Source organism: Acyrthosiphon pisum, chromosome A1 (assembly GCF_005508785.2).
Source record: "Acyrthosiphon pisum isolate AL4f chromosome A1, pea_aphid_22Mar2018_4r6ur, whole genome shotgun sequence".
Taxonomy (NCBI): domain Eukaryota; kingdom Metazoa; phylum Arthropoda; class Insecta; order Hemiptera; family Aphididae; genus Acyrthosiphon; species Acyrthosiphon pisum.
Genome location: NC_042494.1, coordinates 29,840,784 through 29,862,973, shown reverse-complemented (window position 1 = coordinate 29,862,973; position 22,190 = coordinate 29,840,784). Strand labels below are relative to the sequence as shown.

General features: G+C 27.6%; 1 protein-coding gene across 2 annotated transcripts in view; it reads left to right on the top strand.

The window, feature by feature from the left end:
• Positions 1 to 20,938, top strand: part of LOC100572842 (sialin-like) — a 23,602-nt gene extending 2,664 nt beyond the window's left edge. Inside the window, exons 2-5 of one of the 2 annotated variants that reach the window (XM_008188399.3) lie at positions 7,199 to 7,879; positions 17,664 to 18,014; positions 19,380 to 19,738; positions 20,613 to 20,938. In XM_008188399.3, the coding sequence (XP_008186621.1) occupies positions 7,344 to 7,879; positions 17,664 to 18,014; positions 19,380 to 19,738; positions 20,613 to 20,827 (1,461 nt within the window). In that variant the 5' untranslated portion in view covers positions 7,199 to 7,343 and the 3' untranslated portion in view covers positions 20,828 to 20,938. The remainder of the gene's footprint in view (positions 1 to 7,198; positions 7,880 to 17,663; positions 18,015 to 19,379; positions 19,739 to 20,612) is intronic. The other variant, XM_003246896.4, reaches the window with a different exon arrangement.
• Positions 20,939 to 22,190: the final 1,252 nt, after the last annotated feature.

The following is a 22,190-nucleotide window of genomic DNA, read 5'->3' as shown; positions in this document are numbered from 1 at the left end:
AATAATATTTTCAAAAACATCAACACTTTTTGAAATAATGAGTGTTCAATTATAAAAGAATCACCCGGTATATTATTATCTTTAATAATTTGTTATCGTAGCTTTTATGAACTGCTACTATAAAAACGTATGAGGAACCTTGACGTATTAAATTTTCAAGTTTTATGACCTAGCGAAAAAAATTTTACCGATATTTATAGAAAAAAAAACCGGGTACCCAGACGGATGTCGCTTTGCTGTACAGTAGGTTACAAGAAGGTCAGTTCATAGGCGCAAATAGGGGAGGGGGCTATAGGGGCTAAGCCCCCCCAAAAAAATGTCCATAGCCCTCCCAAACATTTTGTTTTAAGCTTATTCAATATTATCAAAGTAAGGCCCTATTAGCCCTATTAGCCCCCCCCCCAAATCTCAAACGCTATTTGCGCCTATGGAGGTCACTGTAATGGATGGTATTAAATTTTAATTAAATGAAATAATATCATTGTATACGAACAACGATTCTGAGCGAAGATGGATTATCATTCTAGGATATTTTATATTATATTTATATTGATATTACTTGTCATTTATACGGTAGCCGGACAACCGGTAAGTTTAATTAATATTATAAAATTACAAAAAAAAATAACTAATATTCTTGGTTATTTAATATATAATTTCGTCAACATTTGAACTTAAAATAACTATTAAAAAAAACTGTATTTATGCATATTTTTTATATTTTTTGGTTACAGAATTAACTAATTATGTGTAAATTTGTTTAAATTTTCAATCCTTAGCTATAAAAGTTGAACATTTTATAAATTTCTAACTTCAAAATCATTTTTCAATTTAATACATTTTGTTAAAATTTGAACTTTTTTAATTTAACTTTTTAATTACAACAAAATAAGAAAATCGTACAACGAGGCATCGTTAAATAGTATACCTATATAATTTGTATTGCATATTTAAATATTTTACGAAATTAAATGACATACCTAATATTATTATAACCGTATTAACATTTTTGAATTATTTAAAATTGTCTCCCTAGTTTGTAGATACCAATCAACAACAATGTTGATTCAACATTTAAAAGTTTTGTTATTATTATTATTTTTTTTTTATTAAATTATTATTTTTATGTGATATGTCATCGTTATAGTTTATAAACTTTTAGCATAATATGGCTTATAAGTTATAAGTAATGAAATTACTAAGAAATTAAATACAAAAAAAAGACAGGTAAAAAAACCTTAATATTTCTTTACGTAGTTTTTTATTATAATATTGGTATATGTACTAGGTGCCCAAAATTCAAGGCAAAAATAAAAACAGTAGATACCTACTAAGAAACATAACTTCTTCAAAAACGGCTCTAATTTTTAATTGCTTATATAATCGATTTTTGTAAGTGCGTTTTTTGAAATGAACTTTATTTGTGGTTTCGGGATAAATTGTTTTGTACAATGCTTTAAAAGCGGAAGTACCTATCAATAACTTTAGAAATTACCATCATAAAGGTGTACAATATCTTGATAATTTTTAAATTTTATCCAATTTTTTCGTTTTAATTTTTTTTTTGTTTCATTTATTTGCAAACTGTTTTAATTGTATTTCAGATAATTTCATAAACTAAACACATGTTAACGAAATATTTTACCAATGGAATATGTAAAAATAAAATAAATCTAGAACATTGAAAGTATTCCTTAATCTTGTGGTATTCTGTACATGATATGGTTAAAATATAGTTTTGTTAGTTGGTCTGTAGGCCTCCCCTCCCCAGAATTTTATCTCTAATTGCGCCTTTGGTTGTGTAGGTAGGTACTTATTTACATCTGGCTCTATCATTAGTACCTCTTCTTATTTTTAGACTTCTCACAATTGTTTTATTTATCCCATTACATACCTTATTTTGTAAACTGATTTAGATATGACTTAAAATATTTTAAGCAATTTAATAAATTAAAATACAGTTATAATTACTGTGTTATATAAATTATATTATTACTAATTTAGAGGTGACCGTTGTAAATATAACGAGTGTAGCATATTATTAAGGTATAAGACATAGTAATAATATTGAGTACTTATAAATTGTATATAATATTGTAATTGTATACAATATTATATTATAACACGGAGGCATGGAGCATTATATGAATTGATTTACTAAAAGTTATTCATACTTTAAACTATTAGTATGTATATTTTGGTAGGTATATATTAAATACAAACTGGTATTGTTTTGTATATTTGATTAAAAAGCTTTAAAAGTATTGACGAATTTTTTTTTTTTTTTAATTCAAGTTTTTCTTATGAATATATGCCGGTGATGGACGCCTACGCCAAATTATTATCCTACATCATAAAAAATATATTTACAGTTGCATCAAAACTGTTTAATGATTACACTGTGGCTCCAAGTGTTTCACATTGTGTGGTTGGGTAATAAGTTATTGATTTAATGTGTTATATAATATAAGTAATTAAATATAATTTTCCACTGTCAATATTTTGAATTTGATTTTGTCTCTGGTACCAAACTGTAAGCAATTTATAAAATATCAAAATGTGTATTGTTATTAGTTAAATATATTATTCACGTTATCTTAAGTTTAAAAAATCCCTATTTTAACACTATTAATAATTGTTTAAAAACCCTATTTTTATGTCCCTAAGTAGGTACTTAAATAGTTACTGTCAATTAAGTATGTTTTACAATTATTTTTATAAAATGTAATGATTTATTTATAAGATACTAAGTGTTTCTTATATAATATAATATCTTTGATTAAATATTTAACTAAAATTTATTTTTATCGAGTTATTTAGAATGACTAAAGTATACATAGACCTCGTCTAAATAATAAATAAAAACTAGTTATTATTTTAGTTGAATGATAAATTTATTTCTTAGAATATTGAATTTATTTTTTCATAACATTTAATTTCTTCTGATAAATTACATAGTAACTATTAATGTTATAAATTATAATGTCAACACAATACTACGTTTTTAAATCCATTAACTATATAACATATTATGCTTTTACATTTTATGACATCTGGTAGTTTCTTATAAAGTTTACTTTAACTCAACTTACCTACTTCATAAAATCTATACTATAAGCATTAGTATTCGAGACTTACACATTATTATTTTAAATGCACAATACCACGTATTTTATTTATTGTTCTTTTGAAATAATGCACGTGACATTGTAAAACATATATAATACATTTTGTTATTATAACACAAATGATATTAAAATTTGAATAAACATAAGTAGTATTAATTACGATGAATGTTCGTCTTTCGTTGATTTAAAACTCAATGGGTATGAATATATTTTATTAATTTTGCATTCATATCGGACAAATCTGGTCAAATTTGATTAGAACTACTATACAATCACATTAAGAGGACGCTACTCATGCTTTTTTGTGTCTGTCTTACAAACGTATTGCATAGCAATTAATGTTCGTTCACTAGTTTCAATAGTGTGCTGATAGTATTGATGTTAGAGTTAATTGACCTCTCATAAAATTTTTAGGTAAGAATATTGTCCGTCTTAAGCATCAGCGATTATTTTAAGATATGAAAATGATGCCAATATTTTGCGAGTCATTTTGGTTGATACTAATTTGCGAGAATTTGCGAGTATACTCCTAGAATTTGCTAGTATCTTTTACACAATCTACTGGAGAGTAGACCAACTTCATGTAGCCCACCCACTTCACCCGATTTCGTCGAGATTGGTGTCAAAAGATTGGTTTTGATTTGCGAGAATTTGTGAGCTTGGTCCCGGAATTTGGCAAAATTTTCATATTGATATGTTCATGTTGATAGGCCATATCCATGGGCGTTATTTTTTTGACTTTTTCGATGTTTTAATTTTTAAGAAATATACCATGGGTATGTAAAGTATCACAAAATAAAATTGCTTATAACTCACTTGAAAATTAAAATATCGAATAAAGCCGACGCTTAAGTATAGATAATGTTCTTACTTAAAGTTTAATAATAGGTAAATTTACACTAATATCAAAATTAACAGCGCACTATTGAAACCAGTGAACAAAAATTTGCCTTCTCGTACGTGTGTAAGACGGATACAATAAATGATTAATCATTATTGATAAAATGAATTAGACACAATATGGTCAAATTTTTAACTTAGCTAATTTTTTGTCTGAAACTATTTGATTTTTGAGGTGAATTCAATTTATAAACAACAGATAACAATTTAATTATATGAATACTAATTTGAATTAATTACATTTACTAGAATACTAGGTAATAAATTGTCTGGTGAATTTAGTGTTCCTCGTAAGCTTAAGATGTTATTTAAGTTGTATATACAACAAGAAACGTTGTTTTTTAATAATATTTCAAAAATTATTGTTTCAAAACTATTTACTACAACAAAATAAAAATATATTGTCAAAGTTTTAAAATTTAAAAGTTTTTTATTAATAAATACATGACTATCATATGTGACTATGTGAGTATGAAATACGTAAAAACTTATTCAATGTTAAATCTAAAAAAATCCACTATGGAAGATAAATACTAATATGTTTAAGTTGGCTTCTCCTTCTGTTCTTTTAATTTAAAATATTTTTTTAATGAAAATGTAATTATAAAACTTTTACACTAGGTAATAACAAAATTAATTTAATAAGTAGAAAATTAGACTAATACGGTTTTTTAGTGATCCTTATTAATAAATACTGTATATTTTATTAATGTTTCTAAACTAAAAAAGTTTTAGTGCAATGTATATTAAATAGGTATATTGAATGTCATAGGTGTATTAATGTAGATGCCCATATAAAGTAAACATTATTATAATTTGATAGGTACCTACCTACTTTAAAATTTAAATTATGTATAATAATATTTTAGTCATGACTAGAATAGATAGACGAAATAAATATGCATATATACTTACCTATAATTATACAAATGCTAATTAATTTTAACAACGGTGTTATCATGTATAATATTATATATTAAACTTGATCAACAGTAAGTAAGTTTTTTAGCATATTCTACATTTCTGATCACTTAAAATGTATAAATTTAATATTTATGTTATTTATAAATGATAAATACCAATAACCCATAAGCTGTAACTGAGAAAAATGTTGTAGTTTTATATGAAATATAAATTTCAAATAAACTGTAGTACAATAAAAAAAATGTCATCTTTATAACGATGTCAACTCTCAGCGTGACTTAAAAAAAAAAAATCAACAATGTTTCCCAGGTGTAGAAATTCGTAAAAAGAGGCCGATATTGATTTAAAAGAAAACTGTAGGTACCTACCGTTTATTTGAAAGAAAGTAAAAAATAGGTATTTGGAAAATCGAAATCTATAATACAATATAGATGTTTGGTCCACGTTATGAGTGGTACTTTTTTAGCCGACACTTAAACCATCCAGGAACAATAAAATGTCGAACAAAAAGACAACAAACATATAAAAACTATAACATCGGTGGATTTAATTTGAAAAGTATTTTTATTAATATCAATTTATTGTAAAAATATGAAACCCACGACCCTATACAATATTATATTAGACTGCAGTACTTAGGTGATACCAATGGGATGTTGGGGGTAATATTTTTTTATCGATTATTTTATATTTGCATCTGCCATAATATATTTATCACTTCGGTCTACAGTTATAAAATATTAACTTTACCAACCACGAGTTTTATAAAATTAATTTTTTATCTTATTAATAAAGTATGTATATACGACGTACTTACAAGTAAATTAGTAAATAATTGCTGAAAATTGCGTAAAGTTTTATTTTTAAAAAGAAAATATTCAAGCATTAAGTGGTTAGTGCACCTACCTAATTGCTGACCTTTTTGATTAAAATTACTAATAACAAAAGTACTTCTTAACTAATGACTTAACCACAATATTAGAGGTCATTGTTCAGTAATTAATTTATTATAATAAATTATAAATTATAACTATGTTTCCAATACAGAAGAAAATACAATTAAAACAAATTGAGTATTTTATAGTAATGTTTAAAAACGTGTTAACTATTAATCACCTTTTAAGGATTCCGAAAATACTAGTATCAAAAGTAAGATGATAATGTTAATAGTAATAAGTATAGTTAATATAAATATCATCTCTCCTCCCCACATATTATGTACTGTAGCTTTTCAAAATGGTCTTGGTTATTTATAGTTTGTTTTTAATTAATACAATTATATTATATAAGTGGATTACCTAATGCATACTATTACATTTATAATAATTTAAATGGTTACCTACGTTTTAATAAATCCATAGTATTATATTTTATTATCTTAATATGTGGTTAAACTTGTTTATACATAACTTCTTGAGGACGTCGTACTCACGTTTATTTTCACCGTCTAACTAACTATAGTATGCAAAAAAACACTTATGTCTTTGATATCTTAAGTTTTCGCCTCCTCCGGCAGAGACAACAACGCATGTGAAAACGACGTCCTCTTAAAACAAAGGTACTTTAAATAAATATATATCTATATAATATATAACTATAATATTATGTGTATAATGTATTAATATTTAATTTATCATGTAATAGACTCCCTACCCTCGCCGCAAGCTATTGCTTGTAGAGAGTAAGTATCAACGTATTAATGTATTGTTTAATGTAAAATGCATTGTTATAAAGTTGAATAAATAAATATATAGAATGTTTCATAACCATAATAATATATGGAACGGAATTGAAATGAGTGGTATTTTTTAAATTTTTTTCGTGACAATGCCTGATTTTATTTTGTTGTTATCCGTCATTCTTTCGACCTGAGATTTTTAAGTGTGAATGAGAGGTAGTATATTTTGTTAATAATGGAGCGTCTCAATGTCGGGCAACGTATTTTAGTACTCAAAACGCGGGGAATTTCACACTTAAATCGAAGTAGGTATATATTATAATATACAAGAAATTGATAATATATATTATTATGAAAAAAAACATCTTAAATACCTATAGCTAAAGTACTATCTCTAAATAATAATTTCTATCCATGTTTACGAAACACCCTATATAAAGACCTATTCATATAAATAAATATGTATATTATATTACACTATATTATTTAAAACCATATACCTAGTATGCAAAGAATGCGTGTTTCATACCTTAAGTTTAACCCTCTCCGCTTAATAATTGGGTTTTAGGATGTCTCGTTGACCAGTACATCCATACAAAATAAATAATTATATTATACTTTCAATTACTTTGTACGACAACGACGATCCACCGCACACCTTATGACAACCTGTTCGCTGTGATAATAATAACAATCATATAATTTATATTACAATGCCGATGCTCAAGATGACGTTGCAACAACCACACAGCAACAGCAACAATAGCGATAACGAAAACGAAATCAACAACATCAGCGTGGTCGGGTCATACACGCTGCGGCAGCGTCGGAGGAGGTGCGCGACCAACGGTTGGCTGACGATGGTGTTCTTGGCGTACTCGTTCCTGCTGACCGTCCGGGTACATTTCATGTACTCGATGATGGTGATGATGAACGTACCGCTGGTGGCGCGTACCGCCGACCTACAGCCGTGCCCGGGGGCCGTGCTGAACGTGGGCCGGAACTCCACGATCGTGGTGGCCAGACGGCTGGACTGGACGATCCGGGAACAGGCGGCTACGATGGGCGCGTACTTTTTCGGCACACTGGTGTCGACTCTCCCGGGCGGCATGTACTCGAACCACGGTTACGAGCGCTCCATAATGATGTGGTGCGTGGCCATCACGGCCGCCACGTTGGCACTGGTGCCGATCGCGTTCGTCCAGTACGAGAGTTGGGTGGCCGTTACGTTTCTCAGGTTCCTGCAAGGGTAAGGTCAGGTCAGTTAATTGGGTTGGGTTCCTTTCTAAGAGACATCGCATAACATGTGTTATCGTAAGCACGTCATGTACATGTCTATCTACATTATTATGGTATATAAGAAAAGGGGGGAGGGATATTAACCAGTCAAAAAGTTAACACCAAATTAAAACCCAAACTAACGAGTTTGGAAATTTACTGATCAACTACATGTCTAATACCAAGACTATCAAATTTATATATTTCCAATTGGTTTTAAATTAATTTAATACCTAGCTAATAAGTTAAATTCGTGTTTATCTAATTATATTAGTCAAGGCAATGTTTGTATGTGTCAGCGATTCACAGCCAAGTCAATCGCACTCGTGGCTCTGAAGTTTGGTACATGAGTAATTCTATACCTGGAGATGGAAATCTCCAAGTACAATTTTTAAATTTTGAATTTTAAAGAGGGACTGACACAGGGATATTTTGACTCACTATTAATGTATAGTTTTGAATTGCCATTGGTTACATAAAATAAAATAGTTATTATGATTGGATATAATTTTAGATCTGTATTTTACATTTGTCCAAATCCACCCAAATGACTGTGTTAAAAATGTATATAGTTTACATTTAATGGATTTTAAGACAGGGTAAATCCACTGGCACTATCTAATTTGTCTCAAGAAATGCCATTATGCAGGATCAGCTAGCATAATATAGACAAGATGTTATTATAAAAGTACTATAATTTTGCATTTGTAACTATGAAATACAATTTTTGCCTAAACCAATACTGCCAGTGTGCAACATGAGAGAATATTAGAATATTTATTAAGAAATTTGAAAGTTAAATAGCAATGGCTGCTGTATGCCAGTATGTGACCTAGGTGGTAATTAAAAAACTAATTAGTTTTTTAACTGAGTTAAGTTAATATTTTTCTCCACATTAACTTAGAACTTTTTAATTTAAATGTATTGTTTGTTAACTATTAACTTACCTAACTTTTTTACCATTGTCTTTTATTTTTTACAAACTGAAGTTAATTACAATTATTGTTTTCATTAATATTACCACCTTAGTATTTTAGAACCTGTGGTTCACGTCTTATTACTGTAAAATATTAATATAATATTGTATACGTCGTTCAGTAACATAGGTATAATATTGTATGAAATTATTTGCTCGTTCCATGAATTCAGATACTTACGTGAAATTATCTTCATTACATGAGCTGATCGGAATTGTTAATTTTAGTTACATTGAACGTAATAAACACAATATTCATAAGTTAAGGATTACAATATGATGGTGTGTTCATTAAAATATAATTATTGTGGGTGTTGGAAGGTGGTGAGTCGATGCTGTAGATATTTTTAAAGGAGGGATATGTATTGGTTTTGTATAAGTTTAATTTCATAATTTTATTTTAATATGACTATAATACACAGCTTGAAATGTCATCGACAAAGTTGTTAGATAACAACAACCTGAGCACATTGCATCTGACGGGACTTTTTTTTCATCCACGCCTGTCACAAACCTCGTCAATTTTTATCTTATATCATTGTATAAATATAAATAATTATTATGCTTTAATACAGTTCTAATGTTTATCATAATAATTAATAATAATACACAATCAAATATTAACCATTAGGTATACGTGCAGGCACACTGCTGTAAGTGCTAAGTGCAGTTTACGTTTTGGTAATATTTTCGTAAATTTTAAGTTTCTTGTTATTTTATTACAAAAAAATTTAATCTTTAATATGGATTAAAATAATGTCTTGTGTGCACTTCTATAAGTGACAATTAAAAGTAAGAAATAATTTGTTGAATAATTATCGTAAATGTTAAATAACTTGATATATTTTTTTCATCAACATTTTATAATATGTGAAATGCATAATTTGTATCAATATTAATTGATTAATTAATACAATATAATACTTAAAATATTGTACCATATTATATCAGTTAATTATGTTTAAGTTTATAATTATTCAAAACAGTTTATTAAAGTTTGCCCACTTCATGGACTGATTTAATAATGTGGGAAGTCAAAGAAATAAACAGATTCGTGAATGTATCTTGTTAGGTAATGTTTTCTGAAAAATATAATATCCATTAAAATAAATAATTAATCGCTAAATTCATATATTTTTTTATGAATAATTATTTATGAACAGACTGTAATAAAACTAACGATGGTTATTTCATTTTAAGATAATATGAAAATGTAATATTTATTATGGGAACATTATACTATTCATAATTGTAGGGTTCAAACCAATTTAACCATACTTACATTTTCTCACATACATAGTACTAACCTGTATGTAAACCACACGTATATAATCTACCGAAAGAACGGAACCACGACCGCCATGACCATGAAATGCCTATTCATGACGCCGTGTCATCATAGTATTATTTTGCCATTGAAATGCATTAACAACATTTAATTCATGTTATTAGAATTTATTAGTATTTATTAATTATTAATAATAATCAATATATTTTAATTCGCTTATGTCGTGTTTAAAAAGAAAAATCTTCGAGTGATCTAAACTACATACAAACGCATTATTGTATATTTTTATCATTCGGGCCAAATTCTTCTTCTAGTCGTGTCCGATCATTCTCGCTCTGGTGTTGGTAAGATTGGTTAGTTGCTCTTATCTAGTTGACAGCGACAACTATGCAGGGGGTGCCACGTCCATACTTTTACCATGGCCTCCGGGGCAAAATTGAAATGCCTAATAAAAGTAATATATTATTATTTATTTTGAATTTCCTAATTTTATACCAATTCAAAATATTTATAAATATGTTCTAGAAATTAATGATATCACATAAAACATTAAAACATAAAATAAATAAATAAAAATTTTACGTTAAAGTATCCATTCTAAAACTTCAATATATAAAAATCGCATTTTGGACGAGTAGTGTTTGAATTGTAAGTATTACATTTTTAAGTATAGATAAGTGGAGAAGAGTGGTATAGAGGTAACATTATGTTGGTATACTCTCCACGCATCAAAAGTTTAAATTCTCATAACTAATAGGTGTTATACTTGACCAAAATTTGATTTTTATACCGAAATACTCTAAATAAATATGGAATATGTATCGAATTATGAAATAAAAAATGTACTTATTTTGTTATAAAATTACTATAATGATCATTGTTTTGTAACGTTTTAAAATTATTTACGACGAATATTTTTAAAAACGTTGGTTTTTTTTTTTTAAATAATGAATGCAATAAATAAATATAATATGATAAATTTAACCTAACGTAACCCCCTATGTACATAGTGGTTATTTCACATTATCAGGTACCTAAATAAATTTGAATAGAAAATTGTACATTTTTGCGTTTACACAATTTATATTTTACATTTCTTCCTTTTCAAACTCATTTTGGTCGACACTTCAACAATATTACATTGCACAACATAATATTACCATTGATTATACATAGTATTATAATATGTTTAATCAATGATATCACTAACTTAATCAAAAAGCAATTGATTGGCAGAGCAATTAACTTGAACGAAATGGATTAACAACGAACTATATTGTATGTAGGGATAAGATAATGTATCAATAAGAAAGATGAAGACATCTTTGTAAATAATTGCTTAGCTGTAATATTCGTAGATAATTTCATATAATAGGTAATGAAACTAAAATAGAAAATGAGCGTTTTCTGTTCATGTTATCTAACAAATCGACAATATAATATGGTTCCCAAAATTGGCCCAAGTTGAACATGACGTCGTGTTAATAAAAAAAAAACGTGCGAATCGAGAAATCCAAAAAAATCCTGAGTAAAAGTATAAAACCTCGAGACCGAAAAATTACAGTTCACATTATACAATAATATTCGTATTTGCATTAACGTTGGAGACAGGGAATACTATTGTAGGTACCTACGCGTGCGATGGAGAAAATACAAATTTAATTGGATTTTACGATGCTATTCACCAACGAGTTACATTATAGGGGTTCCTAAACGTGGCGCAATAGTACGTATTCTATTACCTATGATACGAACAACAACAATAATAATATAATAACGTAATTATTTTCGGTCGAATATGTATTTCCCGGCTCTGTTGGGTAAAACTGACACACACGATCCCGAGGCACCCACCCAGACACCTTTTTCAGTTTATTATTAGGTGTTCGCATTGTATAACAATGTCATAACGTGTTATAATGTTATTATCAACGTGACATTTTCCATGCCGTATAAATTCGTTCTTATATATTATATAATATATAACACCGTAATATCAACATCGTATTTACGGTCGACTTAACCACCACCATCATCACCATTCACCACCGTCACCACCACCACCCCTACAACGTATCCTCTCTCGCATTTTCCGACAGTTGATTGTTTGGTTACTGTATTTTGAATACTTTTTGACACGTAGTCACCGAATTAGTTATTATAATTATGGCTGTTTCGAGAAATTTCGCTTTTTTCGTAATTCTCTATCCCGATACACCGTATTATTTATTTCTAGATTTCAAGTGTATATTTCGTTTGACTTAAAATAATTATATTACATGAAACTTTTTTGTGTGACAATATATTTCATCAAATTTCTCAGTTGCTGTTATCTTAATATCGAAAAGAAAATATGCTAACTAAAAAATGGTCAGATTATTACGGCATAAGCATCTTTTGACGTTATTGTTTTTCTAATTTATTTTTAAAAAAAAGACTCGAGTTCCCTGATTTTTTATTTAATAATGTAAACAAGAAACATTTTTCTTATTTCCAAAACCTAACGTTTTTTTATCTCAATATAGAACTGTGACATACCATCCTATAGTTTGTTTTAAATTTGTATTTTCTAAGATTGAAAACAATGCGGAATTAAAACTTATCAAACAAAAAATTAATAGTTTACATGATATGTCAACATTTTTTTCTTGGTCATTTGTATATATTTTAAATGTTGGTAAATATTTCTAATTCATAATAATTTCACTGACAATAATATTATGTTTCATTAATTTTGTATTATAATTTATAATAACATGACAATAAATTGTATACTAATTTTATATAATTAAACTTTATTAATGCTTTTTAATTTAACACCATTGTTGTAAGCTCAAAATAATTTATAATCGCAATGATGTGCAATAAAATATAATTACTTACTATCTTAAGCTGATATGTGCGGAGCGAGACAAGTCCCTATCAACAGCTGTTCATAATTAATAATTTATCAAATTCTAAACACGTATAATTTATAGTACCTATACTCAATAAATATTATGATGTACCTGTGTAAGATATTACTTTTAATCAAAAAAAATAGTTAATAATATTATGTTTCGTTTTATGAAAACTAAGAGAGAAAATTGAGTTTAATAAAACTACCTTGTTTTTCTATATGTAGGTAGCTAAAGTAATTGCATGTGAAATACTCGTAAAAATTGAGATTCATGTTGGTTACAACTTATTATATTACATACCTATTATATTCATGTACACATTTTAAGAGTCTAACGTAGATATGGATAAAGATAACAATAAACTAGGTAACGTAAAAAATCTATATATTAAAAATAGGATCATTTAGGTACTAAATATAAAACACCCTTCCAACAATTTGGTTTTGTTTTTATTATATTAACTATTGAAACAATTTGATGTAACTATTTACACGTCAAAATTGGAATTTAAATTATATAACTTAACTTATTATGATTATATACAATTAGATAATTTTTATTAAAATTTTTTTTTTTTTAAGTTGATCTTTCGATTTTTACAAATAAAGGCAATTTTCCTGAGAATATTAAATCTATATTTAATATATTATTTTCCAACAAAAAATTTAAATAAGGCGGGCAAGTGGGTGTCGCTCTGCTGTACAATATCTAACAAGTGGGTAATGGATAGTGTTAAATTTGAATTCAATGATATAATATCATTGTATATGAAAAATGATTCTGAGCAAATGATATATTAGCCTATGATATATTATTAAATATATTTTATGATATTATTGTGAATAAAGTAATGTATTTACTTATTTACATGGAACCTATTGTTTTAAATTTTCAATCCATAACTAAAATTTTAGATTTTCTAAGAAATCTAAAATTTTTAATTACAAATTAATTAATACATTTTAGATTTGTTACATTTTGTCAAAATTCAGTTCATTAAAAACTAAAATGTCAATAAATTAGCAGTTCAAAATAAATCAAAATATTTTGAAAATTGTATGGTGTATAGTAAAAGATAATATAAATGTTCAGTGAAAATTACATGTATCTGCAGTAATTTATTTTAGAGTTACGCTAAAAACCAAAATCGATTTTTTTCGAAAACCGATTTTACATAAATGTTTTGTTTTTCCTTAATTTTTATTTTGTTTTTCCCTGCGCTTTTGAAAACTCTTAGTTTTGAACCCCCAAAGTACCAACTAGATTCACTTTCCTATCAGAAAAGGTACTATTGAAAAAAATCTAAGCATTTTTACTGTCTTAAAAGGTGATGACAAACACAAAAATAAAAATGAAAAACACACATATAGTTGTAAAATCAATATATTTATCGCTCCGCCCAGAATCTAAAACAATACACAAATCACTGAAAACAATTGTGGTAAAATAATGTGCACATATTTTTCAAGATTAAAAATATAACTAATACACATTTGTAAAATCTTCAAGATAAATCCAATCTTAAGTATAAATACATATATGTGTGTACTGTCTGTTGAGAATTTACGAATTGAACGCATTGTACAAATACAAAATATTATAAATAAACCAAATTAAGGATACATTTTTTTATAGTTCCAATAATGTTAAAGCATTATAGGTAAAAATACACAATTATATGTAACTGTGTGTTTAAAATATTTAACGGTAGTGGAACAAAAAAAATCGATTTCGATCAAGTTAAAGAGAACATAATATTATAATGTTATTATACCTACTGCAGTATGTCTGCAGTATTTATTTTTATTTTTTCCATGTATAAACTTTTTACAACAATCCTTTTCACATATACGCAAATCAGCGGATTTTTTCAAACGTAAACTAGGTACACATTTTTATTTCTTCTATAAATTCTTAATCTTAAACATCTGATACAATGTCATTTACATTCCGACCTATATTTTTTTTCCGAGATTTTTTCCAGTAGTGTCCGCTGTTCTGAATTTTTAAACGGACCATTGTTTGACAATCACAGTGCGAATTCTTTGCGGTTTTTTTTTTTTGTTATTTATGCCACAAGTTACCATTATTATGATGGTAACCCACGCAATTATTATTAAATAATAACGAAATCTATTAACTATAGCCTAATATGAGCGCATTGTGTATAGTAATATTTATCTAACTGAACTAAAAGTAAATTATTTAGTTTTTAGTTAAGTCAATGGATTAGACAATTTAGTTTATTTTTCTTGTTTTATTAAAACTATATAGTTAATTAATATTGTAAATTATATGTAGTTGGTATTATTTGTATACTAACTTTCGTATGATGTATGATTTAACTAATGACGAAGATACATCATGCATATTATGAACTAAGTACCTATGTGTTTAATATTGTTATAAAAAAATAGTATTATAAAATTGATTGTTTACGATAATAACATTTATAGGCGTTCTAAAATCTTTTGAAATGTAATATTCCATTGTTAAAATTTCTGTAGGTATTTGAAAGAAGAGCTCGACTGAAATAGTTGAAGATCAAGACAGACAAGTAAATTTCCCCATTTCAAATTAGGCGATTAAAAACTTTTCAAGAAAGTACCTGCACAAATATAATATTCATAAAAATCCGAAATATAAAGTCTGAAAGAAACAACCTCCGGGTTTAATTTAAAAGTTTTCATTTGAAATTTAATCCAAGATCTTTTATACGTTTAAGTAACAATTATTTTACCATTTTATGTTCAATTACATTAACCTGAACATTACACGTAATTAATTTAAAGATGACTTAATGTGTCTATATTACTCTATTATCCTAAATTAATTGGAAACGTTCGTTCTATAAGCAATTGTTGTTTTCAAAATAAAATAAAATATAAATCGTATCCAATATCTAATGGTATAATTCAATAATCACTGACTTGATGAAATATATTATGCTATATTTGAATATAGCCAGTGTTATTGTTATGTATCTACCTGAACTTATTACGGTATGGACAAATATTTGTACAATTTTTGCTTATTACGTGATATCAATAGAATGAGTTTTAATTGTGCTTAGTTATTTACATTCACTGTTCTCGTACCCTCAAAATATACTGCGTGCTCCAAAATATTATATATATTTATTTAAGCAGTTGTAATATATAATTTACGACGATTAAATAACTGCAAGCAATAAATGGGGATTTTAATCCGTAAAATCGGTTGCCTCGAAAAATAATAACAGTATACAATATATTACTACAACAATATAGTAGTAATTTCGATGTGGCCGAAAACATTATGTATGTATAGTGACTAGTAGGGAATATATATCTCACTTATAATCTCATCTAACCACCAACCTATAACCATTAACTCCCATAAGTCTACATTATGCCTATCTAAATAATCCCTTGAAATGATGAAACAACTACCCTCCTCATATCTAACATTATTAAATCGATTATACAGATTAAAGGGTGATTATTTTTTCACAAGATTGGCAATATCCCAGGAAACACAAGGATTTTTTAATTTTGCGAATACATAAATCGTAGACAATTTTATATTTTTAAACCTTTAAAAAAAGTAATTAAAAATAATTATTTATTTCCTTATTTTCCTGAGATATAACCTGCAGGTGATTCTCGATAAAAATAAAGAAACAAAACAAAAAACAACCCGAGTACATAGTCAGTTGATCAGAACATACGGTAGCGTAGAAATAAACTACCCACTTAACAAAGAAAAACAACGTATATTATGAATGATATATAGGTCATATTATATGGTTATAGATATATAATAAATAACTACCTACTTAACAGATAAAAACTACGTATATTATGAATAATATATAGGTCATATTATATAGTCATAGATATATCATATAACTACCCACTTAACAAAGTAAAACAACGTATATTATGAATGATATATAGGTCATATTATATGGTTATAGATATACATAACCTATTATACATATCGACATTGAAATAAAATCATTATCTCTGAGTGTGGGAATTACTCGAATACATTGTTCATGACTTCGCAATACATTGTTTTTAACTTCATAATCAGTGTTCGGACTTATCTAGATAAATATTTACAAGGTATCTAAACGTTCATCTTAGATAATTTGTCTACTAATGTAGATAAATTCATCTAGATACATTTTTTATTGATAAATATCACGAAATTGTACCAAATTTTTAAATATTTATACAGATTCTCAAACAAAGTTCATGGTTTATAAATAATGTAATTATTTTTATTTATATCATTATAATTATTATTATGTTCCTAGTGCCCAACTAAAATATACTAAAATTTATAACCATTTAAAAAATAATTGTATCTTTTTTTTATCTAGATAAAAAAGTATTTATCTTTATCTTTATCTAGATAAATATAAGTTAAGTTATCTTTTATCTCTATCTAGATATATTTGAGTTGCATTATCTTTATCTTTATCTAGATAAAAAAATACTTATCTAATCCGAACACTGTTCATAATATCGGTGTGTGATATGACTGTTTTATACCAATTATTATTATGATGACGACCATCCACCGGTTTTAATATTGTGCCCAGGTGTGCGTTCGGACCTACTGGCTCGTGCGGCGGGACTTTGGCCGGTAAAATCATACCGAAAAAGAACAGGATCCTGTACACGACGTTCATGTTTTCCGGCACAATGTTCGGCGGCTCCATGGGGAACTTGTATAGTGGAATAGTCATACCTAACGTATCGCACGACGGCAGCTACTTTGTGCTATCCGTCATCGGATTCGTCTGGGTCGCCGTTTGGGCGACCATGATGCATCTGACACCGTACGACAGCGACTTGAACAGCATCCCCATGTCCGTGTCGTTCATATCCTCATCGTGGACCATGATTATCCAATCCATGCCGTTTATCAGTCTGCTGAACGCATCTTTCGGGTACGGGAGACATCATGTCCATATTTTCTATTTGACATTATACTGTGACGATTTCTAAAGAAGAAAATTGACTATTTTGATTTTTTAAATTGCGCAAAATTCTGATAGGATGTATCATTGGTAGCTAGTTTTAATCTCCTCGCATATCCGTTTCACGTTCTACTATGCACCGTAGGTATATTATAATTTACTAGCTGCCCGACCTTCCACCGGAAGAAATTATTTTTTTACAATTTAATTTGAAAAAATATGACTATTTTTTGGCTATACAAATAATATAATATAATTACATATTGTAGTTATTGTTATTGCTGATTTCTGAAAATTATATAGGTATCCTACATTTTGAATTCAACCATTGGAGTGGTAAATTTTATTCTTTTTATTATAGAATAGAGATAAGGTAGAAAAAAAATTTACTTAACAATAAATTATTTGTTCAATGAATAATATATATTTCAAATGGAAAAATGCAAGTGCAAAAAAATAAATAAATAATTAATAATAATAATAATAGTAATAATAAATAAATAAACAAACCGGTTTCCTTCGTCTCCAAAATAAAGTTAGATTCTTATATATATAGATAATAATGTCCTTATAGAACGGATATTCTCCAGAAAGTTGAAGAAAATGTTTTCTATAAATATGAATTTAATATTTATCATGTACTTTTCCATGCGATTACCTACCCCTTTCCTTAAAAATGTACCTGCTGTATGATCAAAATATTATAAATCCTTTTTTCTTTTATATAAACTGAACACGGATAGTTTAAAATCTGCGCAGTTCATATTATATAATCGAATATATTATATTATACGTAAATTTGTTATAGGTATTAGTTATTGTTTTATTTTTAATATTAAACATTGTTATATTATAAACCATTTTAAATAAGTTAAAACTTGATGATTTAAAATTCAAACATATGACACGACCTTAGAAATAATCACATTGTTATAATTTTTTTTTTGAATACCTTCTAAAATTTTAATAGGTATCTACTGAATATTTATTACATCTGTATGTGAGTACATGAAAATAAAAATGTCTTCTAAAACTATGGAATATAAATATAATAATTTTACCACAGCAAGTAGGTATATTGGCGGAAACGGTAATCAAACTTTTTTTTAAATTGGTGCATGCCCGAATCCCCTTAATCGTGAGTTACTTGTGTGTTATACACATAACATATTTAAAACAACAACGAAGGTTATCTATTATACATTGACATGATGGGTAGGTAGCCAGGTAGGTACACACATATTACACTGTCGGTGAATATATCACTATATACTATCGCGTGTTAATATATTATTATAATATTATCTTGTTATTCAAACAAATCTATTTTTTTAGACTCGGATTTTTATACAGCTTTGTCACTACCTGTTTACCGATTTATACTGCCAATGTCCTTGGTGGCGATGCAATGAGAAACGGCATACCAGTATCTGTGACATGGTTAGTCGGTTGGATTACGTCTATAATCGCAGGAATCTCAGCCGAGTCGTTGACGAACGTTGACACGATTACGAAGACAACGGTCAGGAAGATGTACGTCGGAATTGTGTTAATCGGATCACCGATAATGCTCTTTGGCGCCATGGTCGCTGGATGTGACAGTGCGTACGTCAAAACATTTACGAGAACGTCTGTCATATTATTGGGTTTTGAACGAAGCAGTATTCGAATAAATTCCATCGACTTATGTCCTGGTAAGTAATTTCATTGAATTTATATATAAGTAGATAGGTACGCCGTTAGCACTATTCTAAAGAGTTTAATATTCTACTATGTTAGATATATCATACGAATTGATTCGTCAACCACTCTATTTTTACTTCAGTAATGCGCGGTTACTTATTCAAAATCTGATTTTGAAAGTTGAATAACTCAAAAAATACTCGTTTAAATTTTGAATCTATCAACATTTCCAGAAAAATTATAAGTACTCTAAATAATTTACAGTAGAATTATAGAATGGGAATATGGGGGGGGGGGGGGCGGCTCATTTGAAAAACAGTAGTTTTTAACTTATCAATACAATCCTTATAAGTTATAAGTAATACAAAAAATCACAAGAATTTGAAAAAATTTAAAAAGGGATGAACCACAAGTAAAATTGATTGATTAATTAACCTGTGCCTATATCATATTAAATAACAACTATATAGTTGCATATCTTGTATTTTCTTAAAAAACTATCCGACCATGATCGATTTTAAAATTGTACAATTCATGGAGTTAATAAACTAATAACCACCATTTTATTTTAGAATATTTTTTTTTAAACTATTAAGTCACATCTATATTAGATTTATAATTTCTTTTCGATTTTCACATAATAATCAACCTACCGGAACACAATAGTTCATAACAGTAATTATTATTTATAAATAGGTAAGAAATAACATAATATTGTAATATACGTTTTAAAGTCACAGAGAAGTATCTAATCAAAAAGTGTTATTATTTTTACACACACACGCACACATACGCACACGCGTGCATGTTAAAATATTACTGTCTTTATAATCATTAAACACTTTTGACAAGAACTTGATTAAATATATCATTATTACATTTCAGGTTATATGGGAAGTCTAATAGCAATGTGTGATGTTTTTTACTCTATGGGAAATATAATTGATCTAGTGGTGGTTCGAAGTTTATTTGCAGACACCATGAACTGGAGCGTAACATTCCATGTGATTATTATTGTGTCAATTTCGTGTAGCATACTATTTCTATTTTTCGGATCCTCACTACAACAATGCTGGGATCAAAGATACATACGTCCATAAACACAAAATAATTGTGCATGTGAAGTTTAAGACGACGTACTGACCTTGTATAATAATTATCTTCAAATATTAATAATTTAATAAAATTAATTTTTATTCAAAAAAAAAAAATTCCACGTTGTATTCGTAACATTGTTATTAGTATTATTTATATTGTCATTTTCAGGAAGGTATGCCTAGTATAATATTCTAAATATTAAACTGCATGTAAAATTAGTAAACATTTATTAAAACCTAAATCAGCTAATGCTGATATAGGCAATACTGTATTTCAAGAACGTGTGATGATTATAATTTATACGTAATGTAGGTACGCTTACAACTTTTACGTTATCGTACATTTGAATTCAATTTGTTGCACGAAATAACTCCATCGTCGAAATCCGTCGCCGATCATATCTGTTTACTTACAGCGTGATACACATTAATAATATATGCTACCTACTCCGAACAATTTTTAAGGAACTTTTGTAAACATTGGGTGAATGCCAATACGATGAAAGTCGGAACTATCAGGAAAAAAACACGTTGCTTATAATGAAAAATAAAACTTTAATATCATTATATATCTAGCCGCAAATGTATTGGAACATTTCCAAGATGGGCACCCAATTATTCTTTTCATTTTTGGCAATGCACCTTTATCGAATAACAGTTATTCAGATTTCAGGTAGTTTTCACAACAATATAAAACATCTAAATCACGTTATTTCACATCAGTGTAAGAACATTAACTAATATTGCGTCTACAAGGCATTTCGATAATATTATAAAGTATCCAAATTGTATTTCAAATTTTCAAATCAATTATTATAAAGCTTAATTGTTTAAACTACACCAAATATTATTATATTAATATTATTTAAAAATGTATAATTGAATGCGAGTAAATACACAATGCTCCGTGTATATTATCTTATTATATTATATTTTACCGTAAATGCCCGATCACTAGGTAAACCTAGGTTTTACTAGTTAATGCTAGGTTTTACTGTTTGTACTCAGTAAATGCTGAAATTCTAAATTTTATTCGGGCTTTTACTAAACACGTTGTGTACATTCTAGAATATACAAATTGACTTAGTAAAAGCTGATCAATACACGACACATAACATTTAAGCTGCGTAAAAATTATAATTATATATTATTAAAACAAAACTACTGACAGTTATTTAAATTTTTATATAAAAATAAAAAATGCATCTTAAGTTGTAATCACACCTCAAAACATTTTAGCTTTGCAACGATTAATAAACAAATATTTTGCGAAGATAAATTTAACGACTGCAATGTGTTTGCAGGGACTTGCATTTTATCAAGTTTAAGATTAATATTTATACTACTTTATATCATGATATAACTT